This window comes from Larimichthys crocea, chromosome V, assembly GCF_000972845.2.
Source record: "Larimichthys crocea isolate SSNF chromosome V, L_crocea_2.0, whole genome shotgun sequence".
NCBI lineage: Eukaryota > Metazoa > Chordata > Actinopteri > Sciaenidae > Larimichthys > Larimichthys crocea.
Window position 1 is genome coordinate 2,289,077 of NC_040015.1, and position 21,683 is coordinate 2,310,759.

The 21,683-nt window shown below is 43.1% G+C and overlaps 1 protein-coding gene across 1 annotated transcript in view; it reads right to left on the reverse strand.

The window, feature by feature from the left end:
• Nucleotides 1–323: 323 nt before the first annotated feature.
• The window catches only part of kcnh5b (potassium voltage-gated channel, subfamily H (eag-related), member 5b), a 143,118-nt gene continuing 121,758 nt past the window's right edge, over nt 324–21,683 (reverse strand). Inside the window, exon 13 of the mRNA XM_027278707.1 lies at nt 324–3,653. Coding sequence (XP_027134508.1) covers nt 2,550–3,653 — 1,104 coding nt within the window. The 3' untranslated portion in view covers nt 324–2,549. The remainder of the gene's footprint in view (nt 3,654–21,683) is intronic.

Sequence of the window (21,683 nt, forward strand, 5' to 3'; positions counted from 1 at the left end):
GTTCAGAAAACAAAATGTTCTCAATTTAAACTGAATTCTTTATGAAAATTCAAAGGAAAAAGCTGATGAGCTAAATGTGACAGAAATCTCACATCTGAAAATGGAGTGTGATTATATGCCAATTAGCATTACAAAGTGTACAGAACATCATGACATCATGACGACCAAGATGGAAAATAGATGTTCACATTTCAGTTTTTAGTTTTAGTTTTATCCAAGTATGAAAAACAAAAACACTCTTCACATCTTCACTTTCAACTGAGATCATTAAAACTGATGCCAATTCCACATTTATCTCATTAAATGTTTTTCAGATGCACCGATCATAACTCGAGGTCTTTGACGACCGCCATCCACCTATACTGTCAATCCCACGAGCCAGTGACGCAGTGATTGGTCTCTTTTTCTTTATTTTGCATGCAGCTACTTTTGTCACTTTTGTGGACAACACATGACAACACGAGACGAGGATGTCCATTGTTCATTCCGAAACACCAATAGATTAAAGAAGTGAAATGGTTGTGGTTGGTTAAGGCAACAAAACTACTCTGCTAGGTTTAGAAAAGATCATGGTTTGGCTTAAAATAAGTTATGTCAGTTAAGTGATGTATGTACGTTGGTGATAGCAGAATGAGCTTTCTCGCAGCAACGGATGCTTATTTCTGGAATAAAGGGCCAAATGGGCTTTTTGTCCAATGGGAGTGTTGTTATAGATAATATTGACGGGTTTCTTTCAGCTCTGTCTCCTTCCAGGCAGACTCAGAGCAGAGAGGATTTGATTTGTGCTTGAATTATTTATGATCGAAATCTGAAATTAAATGATTCCTGACTTTTTAGATGATGCTGTTGTGAAAGCAAGACCCTAAATTACAGTTGAAAGGCCGTTGTGAATTTGGGTTTCCATCACAAATTTATCAACCAGGTCCAACAAACCATGACCATGAACCAGCAACATTCTTAGTTTGAGTCTGACGTGGCAACTTTTTGTTTATCTCCCTCTGTTGCCAACATAAGTTATTACAACCTCCAATCTGGCCACCAGAAGGCGTGTTACACCAGCTCGTTTTTCTGCCACCAGTCCATTCACTCACACTGGAGGTCATCTAATAAAACAATTTGAGGCTTCCATGATGGCTACTGTACGTCTCTGTCCTGCCGTGTTGTTCTTATTCTAGCCTTATGAAATATGAGAGCGAGGGATGAGAGCTGCAGGGTGAAAGAACAAGACCTGAAAAACTTCGACCTCGACCGACTCGTCTGCCTCCTGTGAAGAGAAAGTCACCCCGGGCCGCCAGGGTTCCAATCGAGAGAGATGCCGTCACACTTTGCATCTACTGAATGCATGAAAGGTGTCTCTCTGACACACACACACACACACACACACACACACACATATATAGGGTATATATTTACATACGCACTCTGGAGCATAAAACTACTCCTTTGCATGCAGATTTAGAAAACCGATATCATAAAAAGTATTCAATCTTTTATTACTCGAGCTTTTTGCGGCGAAGCTGCTGTGGTTAATGGAATTCAGAGCGAGCTTCAGAGAGACGCTCGCTGGTTAAGACTGCCGTGTGTGGTGCCGGGGCTGTGGGATTACATGTCTCTGTGCTGAGTGGACTTTTATGTGAACTAAACTCTGTGTTATTTCCCCAAAGCCTTCTTGTCATCCCAGCTTTACCCAAAGTGCATTCTGCCATCCCTGATTCATGCAGAGGAATGGAACAAAGAAAACTTCCTTCATTCACAGACTTCATAACAAAACGTCTAATATTCAGAATATTCTAGCGGCGTACCCGAGCGATGCATAGACACAAGAGGGTTCTAACAAAATATACCCATTCACCAGACATCAGACAGAGGCCAAGGACATTTCCGTAATCAAAAATAGAAATTATTATAAGAAGCTAAATCAATCGATATATAAAAACATACCAGAAAAATCCTCCGTGTCGAGGGATGCTGCTGCGTCACATTTGAGACTGTGTTCATCGAGGGCGACGTGAGAGTCGAACTTCATCTCACAGGCAAAGAAACAACAAAAAAACCTCCATCCCTTTTCGATTTCTCTATTTATAAATAATCCATGCACAGTCCCTCTGCCAGTAAAACCCTTTTGTTATTCAGTGTTTATAGTGCTACCAGTATGCAAACCCTGAATGTCCACATAGTAAATTATCACTGAAAAATATTCATATGTACACTGTAGCTCAATAAAACGTCTGTTCTCTTTAAATTTGATTTGCATGCAGTCAACTGCATAATATACAGGCAATAAGTACGTTCAGTAGTTTCTTTGGCAGGCCAGAATCCAGCTGGACATGCATAGAGAGGTATGTACAATCACAAAAAACGGATCCAGGTCACTGTGGAGTCTGGACTCTGTCATGACCTGGAGATAAAAGTCACTGTGCAAATGTTAAAGAAGCCAGTTTATTTTTAAATCTCGGACAGTTGAGACCAGTGGCGTAGCTGGATGGAACACCTCGAGGGTGATCACTGTATTTTCCGGTACACTCTATACACCACTGGTTGAGCTCTCTTCAGAGCCCCTCGTCCTTCTCTGAGTCCGGAGAAACAGGCCTGGAGACGGTGAAAATGTCCTGCCGCTGTATTTTGGTTTTGGGTGTGGTGGAGGCAGACGTCGCCCCTGTGGACGGCCGCTTCTTGTCCGACAGCAGTTTGATAATTTCGGCTACCTGACTCTCAAGGGCGCCCAGACGGCCTCCCAGAGTCTGGATGTCCCCCCGGAGCTCCAGCCGGGTCTCATGCAGGACGGCTTGCAGGGCCTGCTCGGGGATGGGACAGAAAGCGTGAGGAGACCCCGCTCCTCCGGGGAGAGGGCTGTGGAGGAGCGGGGTGACTGCAGCGGGGGTCCGCGCCTCCCCCGCCCGGTCAATCCGCAGCTCACTCTTGGTGATGCCGCTGTCGCAGGAGTCTGTCTTGCGGAGCGGATTGTTGCTGGACACCCCGCCCTCCTCTACGTCCCCGCTCCTTCCTGCTTCCTGACCTTTGCCCTCCTGAGAGAGCATCTCTACGGAAACAGCCTTGACGTTGTTGTTCAGCCCCTCCTTTCTGGCCTCCACTGGAGCCATGTTGTTTTTCAGGCGCATCCAGCCGCTGGCCTTGACGGCCGGCTTCCCCAGCGCTGGGCTGGTGCTGACTTTGAGCCTGACAGTCTGCTCACCACCTCCTCCTCCAACAGAGCTGGGCTGCAGTTCCATGATATCACAGTTGTTCTGTTTGACGGGAGGCTCACCGGGATGGCTGTACGCCAGCGAGCTCTGCATGGGCGTGACCTGAGACACGGTCAGCACGCTACTGCTGGGTGGAGCACCGTTCTGCAAGGAGGAGGGCGGCCGCTGCAGGCTGAGCGGCAGAGAGTGCTGCAGGCTGGAGTGGCCCAGCTGGAGGCTGTGGGGGTGCAGGTGCTGGTGGTGGTGCTGCTCCACCTGCAGCTGGTTCTTCTCCAGGTCCAGCTGAGACGCAGCTGCGGCTCCCTGGTTGCGGAGCTCCTTCTGCTGCTTGAACTTCTGGAAGAGCTTCCGGACGGGATGGTCCTGTGGGATGGTGAGCTGGACCTCGTTCTTCGCCCGCTGCCGCTCCTCTTCCTCCTTCTTCACCTCACTGATTTTACGGAAAATTACCTGAAGGGGAAAGAGAGAGAAAAGATTTATTATTATAGAAATCTGTCAGTCTGTCTAAACTTCTTCACTTGACTTAACTTCACATTCACATGTCAAATTCTCTCTGCAATGCATTCAGTGTAGCTGCCTTCTGGAGATCTGTGTTAAATTATCCATCAGTGCTCCTACACCTCCCCCTGTATTATTCAGCCTCAGTCTGGCGCCACTCTCTCCTGGCTCCCCTTACACACTAATTACATTGGGAATGACAGAAATCCCAGCTAGGCAGGCAGCCAGCCGTCCAACGGCCGATTTAAGTGTTATTCTTGGTTAAAATGATAATGGTCCCGATAGATGGCAAGTTGGGTGGATCTTTGAGTTAAAGACGGGAAGGGAGGCGAGTCGCCCACCTTGCTGTCCATCCATAATTTACCCAACCGACAATCTTTGCCTCCTAAAAAACTTCCTCCTTTCATCCACACTTCCTGCTCATCCAGAGAGCTTCCCGAGCCAAAGCAAACAAAGCCCGTTCTCAGCTGGAGGAGACGATATGAGGAGGGGAAGATCGAGAGGGCTCGTCAATCATCTCAAATCTCTACGGCTACCATACCTGCAGGCATAACCTGGAAGATTAACACTTTTAATTAAATTAACTTTGACAAGCAGAGAACGCTTTGATTAAAAGTAATGTGAGCACCAGTGTGTGTTTCTGAAGCACACAATGAGTCCGAGAACACACCAGCCTTCTAGAACATGATATAACATGCGTCACCATTGCTGAGAGGAGAAGTTTTGAAAATGCCAAATTCCAAACACTTCCTTCATACGTCTGTTCTCCGGGTCAGGAGAAGTACGTAACGCTTTACGGCACTAAGTCTCACACCACCAACTATTTGACTGATTCTGGTGAAACTGGATCATATTTTATGGAGAAAATGTTTTCTGCTTTTCCCTCTGATGTCCTCCGGCTGCTCCGCCTCAACTCTCTGTGATTTACAGAGTTTATGATGGACAGTGAAGTAAACTGCTGACAACTGTAGCTGCTGTTAGCTAATGTTAGCTCAGTTTGTTAGCCGGGCTACTCGGACTGTGAACACAGAGCACCGGTGAACCAGAGTACCACAGGCGTTTTGGACCATGGAAGAAGAGGAGGTTTTCAGGTAGAGTTACAGAGTTTACTGATGGACATTTAGACATTTTACTTGTGGCTAAAGTAACTGCTAACTGCTGCCAGTAGCAGCTATTAGTTAAGTTAGCTATGCAATTAGTTGCCGTATTAGCCTAGCCTGCTGCCTGCTTGCACTGGTCTAGTTCTGTTGCCCATCTCTCACTGACCTGAAAACCTCCTACTCCTAGTGGTCCGAAGCTCCTGTGTTAGCAACATCAACACTCCCCCAGTGCTACTAACTTTTCATCCAACACTCAAAGCAATCACCCAATCACCATTAAAGTCTAACCCCACCCACTTTGACAGCAAACCATTTAAACACAGTGGCAGCTGTAGCTGCTGTTAGCTAATGTTAGCTCAGCTTGTTAGCTCGGCTAGGGAAAGAAGAGGGAAACAGGAGCGACACTGTAATAACCACCAGAACTGGTTGAGGAGGCAAACATAGCATGGCAGAGGCAAAAGATCTAAGAGGACGTTGATGAAGGAACCTGAGAAGAAGGAGACAATAGTAAACCTGGTACTGGCTTTAGGCCGCCATAGTTTCCTAAATCCTTGGAATGGGTAGAGTAGAAGGAGTACACAGCTGACTGTATTTGTGTAGAAATCAAAACAAGAATCTGAGCAGATGATGCTAATGAGACACGACTGACTACAATGAACCTCCATTAACCAACAATCACTTCATATTAATGTCAGCAACTACAGCCCCTTCATGTTATCATGGGATGAACTGTAATGAATCAGAAATGCCGTGCAGGGCATCGAGTACAGTGAGAAGTACTTCAGCGTATAACTCAACATTACATATCATTATGTTTTCTACAGAGACCGAGCCCAATGACGTCAAACAGGTAATCGTCTCCAGTAACTTTTTCATTGTGTGAATTGTGCGTGCCATTATGGATGACTTCATTGAGCACCCAGGCTTCATCATGCACATCTTTGCCGATTTCTAGATCAGCCAGGAGGCAGAGGAGACATGAGTGCCAGTGCTAGTGCTACTACAATCTGAACTTCAAAACAACCCGTGAGTAACGTCACGCATACGCGTCCATTCTTTATACTGTAAGTGGTCTCTATAGAAGCTGAGCTACGTGTTCACAAACACACTGGATGTTTTCTAAGAGCTATAAAAAAAGTCATTGTCCTCAAATAATTGATGCAAGTTAATGGAACCTTAACACATCTCGACCCTTCGTTTGTCCTTCACAGCAAGAAAGTTTGGGAAGTTGGGATAGGCTGCAGCACCACCAATTAGGTGGATAAGGGAAGAGAGAGATGATGTCAAGTAAAGGGCCGCAGGCTGGAATCAAATCCAGACTGTTGTACTAAGGACTTCTATGGTGCACCCTTTACCAGGTGAGCTCATGGACTGTAGAGCTGCACACTATGGTTTCTAAAGAAAATGTAAGTGTGCTTGTTTCCGTTAAAAATGCAGTTTTTGTTGCTTTAAACTCCTGTTGCTCTTATTTCAGCATCATATTATATAAAAATAAACAATCCTCACTATATTTAAACTGACTGACTGACATGGAGTCTGAAAATGACCCGTTGTTTTCATCTCCTTCGGGTGTTCATCGTGTGTTTGGGTTGAACGTTTTGACATCTTTGTCTATTCAATCATTTTACAGGTTGAAAATAGCTGCTGGGTGTCCTGACTCAGTTGGTAAAGATTCACCTGTGAAAGCAGCATCCTGGAGGTGAGTCCAGCCTGGAAACTTTGTCACATGTCACTTATCTGTCAGCTAAATGAGTGCTCAGCCTGCTTTCCGCTCACAGGAACATTCAGCTAAATCCTATTATGTCTTGCTGCTTTTGGGGTGATTCTGTCCATTTTGTTGCTAATAAGGACAGAAACCAGCTGGGTGACAGCTCATCAACTCAGCTCTTAAAATAGGATGACGTCCACATGACAGAATCTGTGACATTCACTGACAAGTGCACAAACAACAACCGTATTGACACTTGTTTCCCATACTCACACACACATACACACTCCTCTGTGCTCAAATACCTTTTGGTTTTAACACACAAACACATCAATACATGCATCCATTTCACTGGTTTCTTCCCAAAACTTTGGATCAGACAATCTGTAACTTTTGACCACATCACATTGTCTTCATCAGCAGCTGAAGTTTGTTGGAGCTGGATCTATGGTCCCATTATTTTACACACTTCTGGCTGAAAAGTTGGACTGATTTTTTCAAACTTTCAAACAGCAATATTCTGGTTTTCTGTCTTTGTTCGAGTTCCACTTTGTCATTAATATTTAATCTTTGCTCGCTCCTGGCAGCCGTTGCTAACAGAGCTGGAAGGGGGGATGGTCTTTGTGAAGCAGGACTGATGCTGCAGGTTTGTTCTTTCCATCCCTCACATCACAAACCTGCCCGCCGTAGAGAACTCCTGTCATCTTAAAAGTCTGTCTGATCTTTGCTCTCTTCCCTTGGATCGGTTCATCGACACTTACAGCTTTCTGAAGTGTTCGGCTCTGTCTTCGGCTGCTCCTGACTGTTGACCTGGACCTTCGGGAGCAAACCAAAGCAAAGACGAATCAAGTAGAGTTTAAATGTTTCAACCCAAGTGAAAAATTCAAACCTGTTCTGACGCTGTATGACTCATAAATGTACAAAGACAAGAGGAGAATGGCGAGACGGGCGAAAATAAGGTTCACTGAGTCCAACAACTGTGAGCTGGAACCAAATCAGCAAACATGGGGGGGCAGCACACATGAACCCTGAACCTGAATCGCCACATAACAATGTTGACTCTGGATGACTGTAAAACTCCAGATTTTGGCATCTATGTTAGGGCAAAGTGCTGACCCACAAGATGGAGCCAAGGAGCTCTCCTGGCAGATGTCCTACTGCTTTCCTCAAGTGAAAAGAAACTTTTTGTAACACATTAGGAACACTGTCACTCACTCAGATCCATCATTATGTAAAGTCTTTGGCTGTCAGTCGGAGGTTTTGAAACACTCTAATCAGTTGGCGCTGCAGTAACCAGCTGGCAGTGCTACACGTCGTAACGCTCAGTGTGGTGAGTGCTTTGACCGACTGACACCAAGTTGAGTGGCCTGACTCATTTCCCACATTCAGCCTAATTTCTGCTGACCCAATTAGTCGGTCCTTCTGTCTCCTCGGCAGCCAGCGCTCGCATATGGAGCCTTGTTCACCTCGCGGAGTGGCCATCCACTGTGACACATGCACAGATTAACACATGAGTGAAGCTTCTGAATGGCTCTCTCCTGTCATTCACTGTGGAGTGAGAAGATAGTTCAGATCTACTCGGCTGAACAGCTGTTATATTAACCTCTATGAACTCTATGATATTTTAATATGAATTCAGATTTACAAGATTGTGATTTGCATTTGTAGTTTGAGAAGTATTGACCAATGACAGGTAGGACAAACAGTCAAATGCACACAACAGACTTCAGTGGGGCTGAGGAGACCACAGAAGACCTTGTTCAAGATAGAAAGATACAGCCTGAATATACGTTTCCAAAACAGGAAACCTTTTACGTTCCTCTGGACATCCTCCATTATCTCTCTAATCAAAATTTAGGGTCCCCTGCTCCACCTGATCTTTTTGTTTTTTGAGATCAGATCAAATTAATTATGTTGTTATCTTGGTAAAATGTTTTGTTATCTTGAGATCACGAGAACTTGAATGCATGACTGCTTAAGGTTTCCATAAAAATGCGATCACGAATCACAAAGGTCTGAATCGACAATGATTATTGTCTTTTTTTTTTTAAATTATCTGCAGACTTATGCAGAGATCTGTTTCTTGAGATCATCATCCTCCTGTATTAAGCTGCAGAGGAAGTCTTTCCTCATGTCGATAAGAAGTCGGAGTCTGGGCCAGATCGTTTTTTCCAACATGTAACTGCAGCAAAAGTGAAGAGCTACGGAAGTCTTAAAGGGTCAAAAAAATATGCAAAGATACAAAAAATACTGAACTGAACTTAGCATGAACAAAGTTTAGGCAACAGAATTTATTCTTCTACAACAAAATAAACCTGAGTTGTCTCCAGAGCCAAACTGGACCCAAAGGGGTTCAGCCGTCTTTATACTAGAGACTGCCCTTATGCCCATGTTAAGCCCACTCCTTTGTGCCAGTACTTTTCACTTCAGTTCTTCTATATTTGAATTTTGTGATTGCCATTTAATGCACATCTGGGTGCCATATTAGTCTATTCTGATGGCCTAATTTACCATCTCTGGCCCAACTCTTGGAGAGAATTTCCAGGACTCATAAGGGCTCCTCATAAGCCCAGAGTGCCTCAGGGACTTGGTTCAAGACTGAATACTCAAGCTAATTTTTTTGGATATCTGCTGGCGAAACAGGAAGACCAGAAACATCGATCATTCCCCTCAGAGGCTAAATCATCGTCAGACATCACACAGCTTGGTGAAACCAGGAGACTGTAAAAATATAATGTGAGATCACTGTAAATGAAAGTGTGAGGTAACATGTCTGAATAACATTATATCATAACATCAGCTATAACCTTCTCAGCTTTACCTGAGTATGAAACTTGGTGACTTTATAAGACTCTGAACACTTGCTGTGAAAGTCCAGTTAATCAAAATGTTTATTCACCTTTAGCAGTGAAACCACTTCAGTTTGATTCCTGTAGAGTCATTTGTTTTTTCTTAAGAGGCTTTTTAAACGCTGGTCAGCATTATATTCAGCAGCCATGGATTAGAGTTAATTATTATAATTTTGTAAATGTAACCTCTCGTCAAACCTTATGGGTTTATGAAATGTATTTGAACTTTCTGGTCCATTCTTTAGTCTAAACTGACTGCTCCACATACAGTACAATAAACTTTTCTAAAGCTGTTTCTTCTGTTTAGCTGTCAATATTTTAGAGGCTGCTCCTGCATATATGTAGCTTGTTAGCTTGCTTATTGTATAAGATGATGATATTTGTATTCTTTATCATGCCGACCAGGTTCTCCAATCGTCTTAGCTGTTTTTACAACAGTTGAAACAGCTGTTACATCCATGGTGTGGAATCATGCTAGGCTAATCCAACGGCGTGCCCTAATTCGCATGCTTCCACACATAGACTCACACTTCTTGCCCTCAGTGGTCACCACTTTGGCTATGTAGCAGAAGGGGATTGTGGAAATGGCGGCCGAGGAAGTTGCTGGAGCTGAAGTGGTTGCAGTCAATATCTCAATATGCAAATGTAAGTAGTACAAATGTTTTATATTTATAGTTTGGAACAACAAACAACAGTTTGAATAATCCTTATCAGATCAACGCGATCAGTTGAAGGTGGGCAGGCCTTGTATTTGTCTGCACAGTTTTGATTCTTTATTTCAGTTGTGTTTTACATTTTCCTATCTGAATAGTGAAAACATACATCATCTTAATTAGTTAGAAAACATGGTTGTTTGGCAGTAAAATGGAGACCTGTGCAGCTTTGACTCCACTCAGACAACAGCAGTACAGTACAGTGGGTGTAGCTCAATTACAGGCAAACACATTTGCCTCGTAGTGGAAGCAGCCGTTATGTAACAGATGCCACCGGTGTCCTCTAAGATTTGTTTATGAAATACAGTCCGTGAAGCACATGTGCCACTTCTAAAGGCTGGTTTGTGGTTTGCAGCACCAGTGATTGGGTGACGCGGCTTTAAAGTACAGAAGAAGGTTGCTCGTTGTGCATCAGCACATCAGATCACCTACCCACAATCCCCCCCAGCTTGCTGAACACTTTGCTGGTTATCTAAGAGCTGATGTTTGTTATGATGTGATGTGTGCGGCCCCCATGAGAGCACTGCAGTGTTCTCCTGAGAGCTCCATATGCAGATTTGAGGATGCATATGCTAATGAGAAGAGAAATTAGCAAGCAGAGGCTGCAGGGGATTGGCTACTGCCTAACAGGAAGACCACACAGTCACAAAACAACTAATGAATCATCGTAGAGACACAAGAAGATGTCAGTCAGCCAAATGTGAGATCACTTAAAACATTTCAAAAGAAGTACATGATGTTCTAATCAACATCTGATATAAATCTGTACTTTTGTGATTTGTCTCCTCCAGTTTCCTTGTGTAATCTCACTGTGGTAAATATGGACAGCTGTACTCGAGTATTTGTTCTGATTACATTACTTATGATCAAAAACTAGCGAGTCGACAACTGTGCTAACAGCCAAACATCAACAAGGTCAACAACAGCAGACATAGCAGCAGCTAATATCACTGACTAGTCCAACAGCAGTCAGCCCACCTTTTTACAGAGTGTCCTGATGGACAGTAAAGTGACCTGCTTGGCAACTGTAGCTGCTGTTAGCTAATGTTAGCTCAGTTTGTTAGCCAGGCTGCCCGGACTGTGAGCTCAAAGCACCGGGGGAGTGTTAATGTTTGTACCACGGGTGTTTTGGACCGCCGGGAAGAAGAGGAGGTTTTCAGATCCACGGTGAGGGGGGAATGTTGACGGGTGGTAGAGCCAGTGTTGTGCCAGAACCGGAGCTGGGTGAGTGGGCCAGGTGGTAACCAGGCTCAGCAGCCTCTATTAACATAATGGCAGAGAAGAAGAGACCGAAGAGGGTGTTGACGGAGGAAGGTAAGAATAGAAAAGGAAAGAGTGAGCGAGCAAGAAGCCGCCAGACAAGAGTAAATCTGGGACTGACTTTTAGTGGTTGGCCGAAGAGGACGTTGACGGAGGAAACTGAGAAACAACAAATACTGATATATAAGTGATGTTGATTTAAACCTCAATGCATCAACCTCATTTCTGATAATTAATTGACAAACCAGACAGCAGCTGCAAGTGTTGGCATTTTGTTAGTTCATTTATCTGTTATCTCTTAATTGGTTGGATCTGCTTCCCTAAAATAGAAAATAAAGATTTCTATGATACACTTTTGTTTTCTGTTCTCTCAGCGTTGGGCACAGAGTGGCACTGAAAATCTATTTTTGATTCAGACTTCAAAGCTCTCGTGATAAATTTAGTCCGAACATAAAGTGGATTTCAGCATCGATAAAAGCTCCTCCCCCAGAGCAGCCGCAGACAGAACAAATTCAACATTATGTTTACGAGCCGGCCGAATGTATGTCAGGTCTGTTCAAATATTCAAGAGCCGAGCAGAAGGAGAGCATCTGGGTTATTTAGCGTTTCTCACAGAGAGATGCTGTTTCGGCTGAGTAATGTCTTCATTTCAGCCGGGCCACGACTGTCTGACTGGAGGGGAGGAATGAAAGAGGAAACATCACACTGTAAATCTGAGCAGAGAGGGGGGGGCACGAGGAAGAGCAATGATTATGTAATATTAAAAGCAAGCAAAGACACAGTATGTGATGTATTGCTGTGTACTGTATGCACATATGTACACTGCACACCTCACTTTGGCAATATTTATTTGAATTATATCCATGTTAATTAAGCAAGTTTAATGTGTGAGAGAGAAAGAAAGACAACAGAGAAAGAAAAAGACGAGAAGAGACGAGGGGATGAAAAGAGGGAGAGAGAGAAGAAGAAAAACTGCAGGAGAGGGGAAGAGAAAGAAAGAAACCATGTTTAAATAAAGACTGAAAACTAAAGATGAGCTGAATAAAAAGGAAAGCAACAAAATAGTTAATAATGATAAAGGAAGAATGAAAAAGGAAGTAAAGAGAGAATATAAAGAGTAGTATCCCGACACAGTATGTTCATGTTCGATGATCCTGGACAAGTTAGACGTTGAAAAAATTTGGAGAAACATAAAATTTGTATTTGTCTCCTCCAGTTTCCTTGTGTAATCTCACTGTGGTAAATATGGACAGCTGTACTCGAGTATTTGTTCTGATTACATTACTCATGATCAAAAACTAGTGAGTCGACAACTTTGCTAACAGCCAAACATCAACAAGGTCAACAACAGCAGACACAGCAGCAGCTGATATTACTGACTAGTCCAGCAGCAGTCAGCCCAGCTCGGCGTCTGTCTTTCAGCCTTTTATTTCACCAAGCTCTCACCAAACACTAAAAGTCAGTTTGATGGCTTCTTGCTCGCTCACTCTCTCCTTTTCTCTTCTTAGCTTCCTCCATCACCGTCCTCTTCAGTCTCTTCTCCTCTGTCCACAGAGGCTACTGAGCCTGGCTACATTGCAAGCTCGCCCAGCTCCGGTTCTGGCACAACCAGCTCTGCTCCCTGTCAGCATTCCCTCACGCTCCGGGCCTGAAATCCTCCTCTACTGCTCTACAAACACTAATCCTACCCTGGAGCCCTGAGTTCAAAGTCCAGGCAGCCTGGCTAACAAACTGAGCTAACATTATCTAACAGCAGCTACAGTTGGCAGCAGTTTACTTCACTGTCCATCAGGAAACTCTGTAAATCACAGAGAGTTGAGGCGGAGCAGCCGGAGGACATTAAGTTGTGAGAGAAAAGTGACATCTTATTGCTTGAAAAGTTTGAGACTCCCTGAGGCCGGCTGTATTTCCACAATGTTTTTCATGTTAGAAACTGGCCTGAAGAAACAGACAAACAGCATGATGAATGTAGAGAGAAGCCAAAAGAACAAGAGAGGAAACGAATATGACCAGAAAGAGAGGGATGATGATTTCTGCCTGCTTAGCTCTCAAACTCAATATCAAATGTGGCCCACAAGGAATTTACTGCAAAGAATTGTGGGTCACGATCACCTCCAGATTCTTTCTCTCTGAGGACTTTTTATTTGGATGTTTCCTCAGCTGATGTCACTCTCCTCCATCACGCTCACTGTATCGTCAAGGAGTCTATCAGTCTGTTTTTTTTTACTGCAGATGGTTTGTGGTTCATGCAGAGCTGCCGTCAGTCACGCGGCGCTCTCGCTCGCTCATTCATCACTGTAATCGTCCGACAGGAAGCGGCTGTGTGTGAATGTGGTGAGAAAGTGTTTTGGCGGCGTACGGGAATGACAGAGGAGCCCATTAGAGAGGAGCGTGACTTGTTTGTGTAACGGGTCACATTCAGATAAACCAGCAAACACAACACAGATCAGTGGAGCAGAGAATACACACTTTACCGCTTTGCAGAGGTTTCAGACGAGCTGCAGGTGTGGAAATAATCATCAGTCAACATAACATAAGCTCACAGCCACTTTCTAATGAATGAAGGCTGAGGTGAGCTTGTTTTGTTTCACAGATTAAGAATGAACTTTGAAGGAAATAAATAAGAAATCCCCAGAAAGTACTCAGAAAAATATGGAAATCTGAATTTAAATCTATAATCAATCCTTTCTAAGTCCCGTCACTTTTCACTCTGTGCTCCAATCACAGTAGAGCAGGTTAGTACATAGTTTTGCTATGCTACATGCTAACTGGTCTGTGATAAAAAGAAAAAGTGACATATACTGTATATAGTGGCATCTTAAGTTAGCTAATGTTAACTAAGTACTACTGATGTGAAGTAGTTGCTAGGCAGCTAGTGCTTTGCTAACAGTAGCTGTCAGACGTAGCTTGCGAATGATTAATTGAAATTCTAACTAGCATGTTTCTCTGTTGCAAAAACGCTAACTAGCTAGCTAACAATTGATGTGGTTTAATTAGCTAGCTAGCCTTTTGCTAACATTAGCTAATTTAGGACGTGACTACATGTCACATAGACAGACATCCCAAGTCTCCCGGAAGTTCCGGGAGTCTCCCTGATATTGACAGTGGCTCCCTGATGCCCGCGAGCTAGGTAAAACATCCCGGATTTTGGATTACGCGAGAGAGATTAAAAAAAACGCGAGTGCGAGCATAAAGAAAAGATAGTACCTCGCGCATCATGCTCGGATTACTTTCAGTTACATTGCGCAGGCATAGGCGAGAGGAGGGGAGGGGGGTGAGCGCGTGAGACTGAGATACAATGAGCTACATGAAGCACCCGTGCATGCATTCAAGCGAAAACTCTGTTCAGCGTGTTCTCGTGTTCAGGGCGACTGGTTGCGAGAGAGAGCGCGCCGATTGGTTTGGTCAGCAAAATACACCAATAAGCTTTCGTTGTGGGAGGGACTTCGATGTACTCTCTCCGACTTATTATTTATCACCACAGGTTTAAAAATTCTGTGTTCACTCCTTCAATCAATGCAGCTCGCGAAATGGCAGAGGGCGAATCCTCCAGTAAAAAAAAAAAAATACAAATACTCATTTTACAGCAGAGTATACGAAAGTATATCCTTGTCTTGTTAAAGTGAGGAATGATGACACCATGGCAAGGTGCACTGTGTGCAACAGTGATTTCAGCATTTCCCACGGCGGACTTAATGATTGCAAACGACATGTCGAGGTATGCCAAGTTCATCCCGCCCCCCCCCCCCCCCCCCATCTCCCTGAAATGACTTTTTGGAACTTGGGATGTCTGCATAGATAACAAAACAAAAAGGAAGCAATTTGACTACATAGCCTATTTAGCATAAACCAATAAAAGTTCACCAAATCTGAGCAAATTAACAAAATCTGTCAGGCAAAACATTTTGAAACACTTGTGGTGGAACATGAAGCTATGTGGAAAAAACGGACCAAAAGATCCTCCTGGCCACAACGCCACAGAGCCGTGCCTGGTGGAATTTAGGGGCAAAAATATAAAACGCTCTATCTACTTAGATTCCTCAGGAGTTGGTGGAGACCAAAAACAGAGCTAAGAGAAGGTGAATATTGGACATTTGCCACATGGAAACAAATACAACTCTGTAAGGGTGTGTAAATAAGCAACTGCTTTCTAAGAACTTCACCATGATGATGATAAATCAGTGTTGTCTCTGCTCCCAAGTGACCTAAAAGAATAATTTGTTGCAGGCTTGAATACAGAAAGAATCAAGGAAAAGAATGAAAACAGGTTAATCCAGTTCTCTGCACCCTGCTCATGTTTGTTTTCCTGTGTTTAACAGATGCATCTCCTCTAAAGTTACTTAAATCCAAAGTTGCATGCTGGCTGTATGCATACAGAGCTGTAATGAAGGCCAGGTGTGAGTGTCCGTCTTTTTCCCGTTAGACTCATTATGGCAAAGATGAGAATCAAAAGCTCTGTTAATTCATCTTACTCTGCAGGCTGCGATGTAAAAAAGAATTTATATAATTAGCAGCAGTACAGCTGCACGAAGCCAAAACCAGCTCAGCACACTGAAACACATCCAAACACTCCTCTGCAGCTGCCAAGCAGCAGTCCGTCAAACACTGTAAATTAGACAAAGTACTCAGAGTAATAAAACATGCTAACCGCTGTGGAGGCGCTTTTTGCTTTTATTCCACATTAGCTGCAGCAATACAATCATAAAATAAAAAAAAGGTTTGCAGCAGCAGGATGCTGGAAGACGGTTTAACAGCTTTAGCAGGAGAAAGAATGCCTGCATTCTCCACAATGCTTTCTTTACATCTAGTCTGTTACCAGAGCAGTCCCTCTCTAGCTTTAAAAGTCCTCCAGCTCTTCAGAGATTACCTTCTCTCCTTGCACAACCTACAACTGGACATGAGAAAGCTAACCCTTTAAGAATTGTCATAGCACTTATTGTTGCACTAATGCTTTCTTATCGCGCTGTACCTTGATTTTTCCCTTCTCTGTAAGTCGCTTTAGATAAAAGCGTCTGCTAAATGACTAAATGTAAATGTAAAGGATCCAGATGCAGGCACAGCCGAGTTACAGGCGGTTTATTCAAAAATCAATGAACAGGCAGAAGATGCTGACAAATCTGACGGAGCTGAGGCAGGTGGACACGCAAGACAGCTACAGGGTTGATTATAGATCTGATGTAAGCATTATAACTGGAAAGACAACGGTTCAGTGCTCAGAGACAAATCAGATCAATCAATCATTGATCAGCTGGATCAGATCAACTGGACCAGGCACCACGGCCCCACGAAGAGTGCCATGCTGACTGAGAAGTTTCTGCAGCACAGTTATCACGCAGACACCCACAAACAGACTGAACGTGCTTCAGGTAACTGCATTAGTTATCTAGTTATGTTAACATGAGCTAACTCAAAAAGTAACTATGCACAGCTAAACGCTCGACAGCTAATTAATCTACATCAATTGTTAACTAGCCAGTTAGGTAGCGTTTCTTCTACGTCGCTCTGTAGCTGATCTACATATAGCAACTATTAGCAAAGCACTAGCTGACTAGCAAGCTAAGATATTTAGCTACTTAAGAGGTCCTTTAATAAACACATTTGTCCCTAATGACAAAAAATGCTTCCCAAAAACTGCTGTAAAAATATGATATATTATTATTTTAATTATATTTTTATAAAAATATTAAATATTAATAATTGTATCAATTTTAAACAAGCCAAGTCAATCTTTTAAATATACAGTTTAAATATTAATGATATATTTTGGGGAACATTTTAAATGACAGTATGTTTACATAACTTTTTTATCCCAAAAATAAACAACAAATACATATCCATAAATATATCCATAAAGTTTTTTTTTTTTTTTACACAGACAATTATGTAACATCAATAGCGACACAGACTTTCATTCATTTCAGGATAGAGAGAAAAGGGTGTGACATTCAACAGAGGTCCCTCCAGAATCAAACCGGGGACGCTGTGTCCCTAAACTGTGAGGCTAAACCGCTCTGCTATCAGGACGGCCCTATTAAATGTCTTCATACAGCACAAGCAGCCAAGCCTGCGAGCGTGCTCGGCTGTCTTCTGCTGCCTCCGTTGGTGACCGCGCCATGGCGGTCCCTGGAGACCACTGCAGGTCCCACCGTGACGGCTGGAAGTGGAGTAATACCTCAGAGTTAGCGTGGGAAGTTTAATCCTGAATGCTGGAGGGGAAATTGTGTACGTGCTCAATCCTGCACTTGATTAAATTCTTTTTGTGTGTATTGTACACACACACACACACACACACAGCAGTCAGGGTGATGGATAGACGCTGAGCTGGCTCATGCAACAATAGCTGGATTGAATAAAAGGATCCAAACTGGACCGCAGGCTCTCGTGAGCTGGATCCAACTATTGACTGCGATCCCGCATGAATGAGAACAAGAAATAACAATAAGAGAGAGCGACAGGAAGCGGCGGTGAGGGAGGACCCGGTTCAGCTCTGTTCTGGCAGACATGGAATGAGCTCGTATCATAAAGCTGCTAAAAATAGAAAGAGAGGGAGAGAGAGACTGCTGGAGGAGATAAAATCCTCTGAGTTAAGAGACAAAAAGAGACTTCAGCTTCTTTTGATGGTCGCTCATGAACGAGAGGTAAACCTGGCATAATCAGTGTTTTATCAGGCTCATGAAAAAATACAAGCCGAGGGTTTGAATAAAATCATACACTAATAAATAATGGTACTCAGTTAAGCTTTTATAAGAAATCTTCATGTTTAAAACGGTTCGCCCCATTCCTACATTTGTCTAACACTAAAATAACACTCATCTAACACTAAAATAACGCATCATGTCGACATATGACGTCTTTTATCTCGTGTTAGTACACTGATGTGTCTTTGCCAAGCTACAGCCTCCATGTCTGTGAAGTGAAGTCAAACAGTGAGAAAACTCCTCAGTAAGGAAAGTAGCTAGAAGTCATAAGTCATAATTTGCATAATTGGCCATATGCATGTAATTATAATGGACGCTGTAGGAGGGAGAACAACATTGTGCGAGAGACAAGTGAGGAAAAACACTGTAAATATGTTGAGAACTACAAAATGAACTTTCTTCTGGTATTAGCCAAGAAGAAGAAATCGTGCATGTGCGATTCATTTGCATTTGCTCTGACTGCAGCTGAGAAGATGATACGTGCTTTGTCGCGAGTCACTTTAAAAAAAAAAGCTGAAAAGTCACAAAATATAGTGACAAAGTCGCTAAGTCGCAAAGTTAGCAACACTGAAGTCAATGTGGAAGCGTCAAACCTGCAGTTCCTCAGACGTCCACTCGAGGCTGGCTCCAGAAGTGAGTCAGTCTCCATAAGTCCCCATGTTCAAATGTCCAACTTCACAGCAGAAATAAACATGTTTACAGCCTGGTACCAAAAACTGTTTTGGACTCTGTAGCTAATTTCCCCGTTCATGACAACTGTACTGAGGGTGAATTTATATACAACTCACCTGTTCAAATGATATCAAGACCTTAAGTTATAAAGAATTAGGAGCGTGGATGCTTTGATTGACAGGTAGGTGCTGTAACAGATGGCTTATTAGAGCACTCTGCTGTTAGTCAAACCCAAACACACACCAACACAAATCATTACATTTGAGAAGCTGCATCCAGTGAAATTTTCACGTTTCCTGGACTGATCGATTCATTTGTTAATCAGCTAATTGTTCTGGCAGTGAAGCCACACACACACATACACACACACGCAGTAGTGGCCTGCATCCCTGCAGCATTATAAAAGGCCTCTTAAAGAACAACATGTGGACTCAGCTGCATCCACTTCTTTTAAGAGTGTGTTAGTTTTTCTCTTTTCTGCCAACGAGTCCGCAGAGAAAATCCTTCCTCGTCTTACTTTAATGCCGCTGTGACTTCTCCGCAGAGATGCACACAGGAACGAGGGAGAAATGGGTTAGTGTTTCCTCTTAACTTCAGCCATTCATTATTTACCAGACGGGGGGAGAGAGGAGAAGAAAATGAGACTGTGTGCAAGGATGACTTGTTCTCCTCTCTGCTGCACCTCGTCACTAAGGCTACGACTCCACCACGGTCAACCAAGCCACGCAGCAACACACATTTAATATATATAAATACACACACACACAGTTAATATATATAAATACACACACACACAGTTAACATATATAAATACACACACACAGTTAATATATATGCATACACACACAGTTAATATATATAAATACACACACACAGTTAATATATATGCATACACATACACATACACAGTTAATATATATATACACACACACACACACACACACACACACACACACACACACAGTTAATATATATACATACACACACAGAGACACACAGTTAATATATATAAACACGTTTATATAACGCACACATGCTCCCTTATAGACACACACGTCTGACAAACTTCAAGCTCACATTTCTTTATACACACACAGAAGTTTGTTTGCAGTAAATATGCTGATTTTCAGTCTGCTTCATGGCTTCAGTTCACCGATTTCTTTATTAGAATTTCCGTGGTGGTTTACGCCCATGTGAGGTACAACTCTTTTCATACAAAGTCCTGATGGTCCACTTTTAGGGTCCTGCAGCTGGACCGTGATCCTGTTTGTAACTGGTCTTCAGAACAAGACAAGCATTTTCTTTTTTTTTTAAAGATATTTTTTTGGCCTTTTCAAGCTTCATTTTTGACAAAGACGCTGAAGAGTGACAGGAATGTGGGGAGAGAGATGAATGACATGCAGCAAAGGGCCACAGGTCAGATTTATAGATATGGGGCCACAGGTCAGATTGTTAAGGCCCACTCACACCAGGGACGTAAGCGCTGCGGAACGTCTCAGCAGCGTCCCAGCAGAGACGCTCCGCGCTGCAGCGCTATCATTCAGTAGCACAACTATTTTTGACGCGAGCCGTTGCTAAACCGCGTGAATCTCAACAGAGCAGATCGCACCAGACAGGAAATCCGACACAAAATCAACATAATACACTTCCGCCCCCTTTCAAAATAAAACACGATACGCAGTTCATGTAGCTTTTCACAACTTCACATCAACATTAAATCATGACCGGTGGCACCAGGTCAGCAGTCAATCGATCAGAGGGTCTCAGCATGGACGATGAGAGACTGATTGTTGAAGTGGAACATCACACAATAATTTATGACACAACAGATGCTTTTTATAATCTCCTCCATGTCGGAGAAGCAAAGTCAGCTGTTTGTTGTTGTTGTTTCCTTTATACACAGTTTATCGCGGGGTCTCACGTACGTCCAGGATTCTTGTGTGATCTCACGTGAATATGGCTGGCTCGCTACGTTGCCGTTATGCTGCCTAGTGTGAATTGATGCCGGGCAGAGGACGGAGCTAAACTGTGGTGCTGCCGTTCCGCGGCGCTTACGTCCCCTGTGTGAGTCCCCAGTTAGAGACATAACAACTCTGCAGATTTAGATTATAAATTAATTTTAGACTGTTGGTCTGACATTTATTCTATATATTATTTATGTTTACTAGTCAAAGTTTCATTGTCCATAAAAATACACACACACACTCCCGTGCACTGCTATTCATTATTAAAAACGACGTCCCCAGACGGACTTGACGCTGAACAACCCTGAACTACAGAAGAGACAGACCGGAACGCTTTACATACATTTATACAGTCATGTTGAACCTTACTGCAACATTATGGGAACGTTCTAAGTGTCAAAGGGCTGAAAATAAACAAGCAGCATAAATACAATGACTCATTTGAATCTGAAACAGCTGCATGTACAGAGAGCTCAAATGATCGGCACCTGACGAAGTTAGCGTCAGTTTAGGACTGAAAGGAAAATCTGTAAGTCTGTAAAGGTGTTGGATTGTCGGAGGACGAGATGTGAGGAAAGTAATGAGTGCTCATTATTTTACTTTACTACAACTGACAGGATCAAATGATTTGATTTGAGGACGTTAGTCTGTTTTTTGTCGGAATCCATTCAAGTGAATAAATCTGGATATGTTGGATTGCTCCTCAGTTGTGTCAGGATCTTATTTTCTGCCATATTAGTTGAAAATCATTTTTTTTAAACTCATACAATGATGTTTTCACCTGTATATGATTTAGCCACACAGGCATCGTAGATCTCTGGTCCTGTTTGTCAGTTGGCCTTTAGTTTTAGAGTGAAACAGGGTTTAGATATTCATGGCTCTCAGAGGATGGATCTGAATAACTTTGGTGATCTTCCAACTTTTCATAAACAGGTCAGAATTTACACTTCCACTCATAATTATTGCTAACTGAACTCATGTTGACATGCTAACGTAACATTTGGACCAGGCTAGGGTT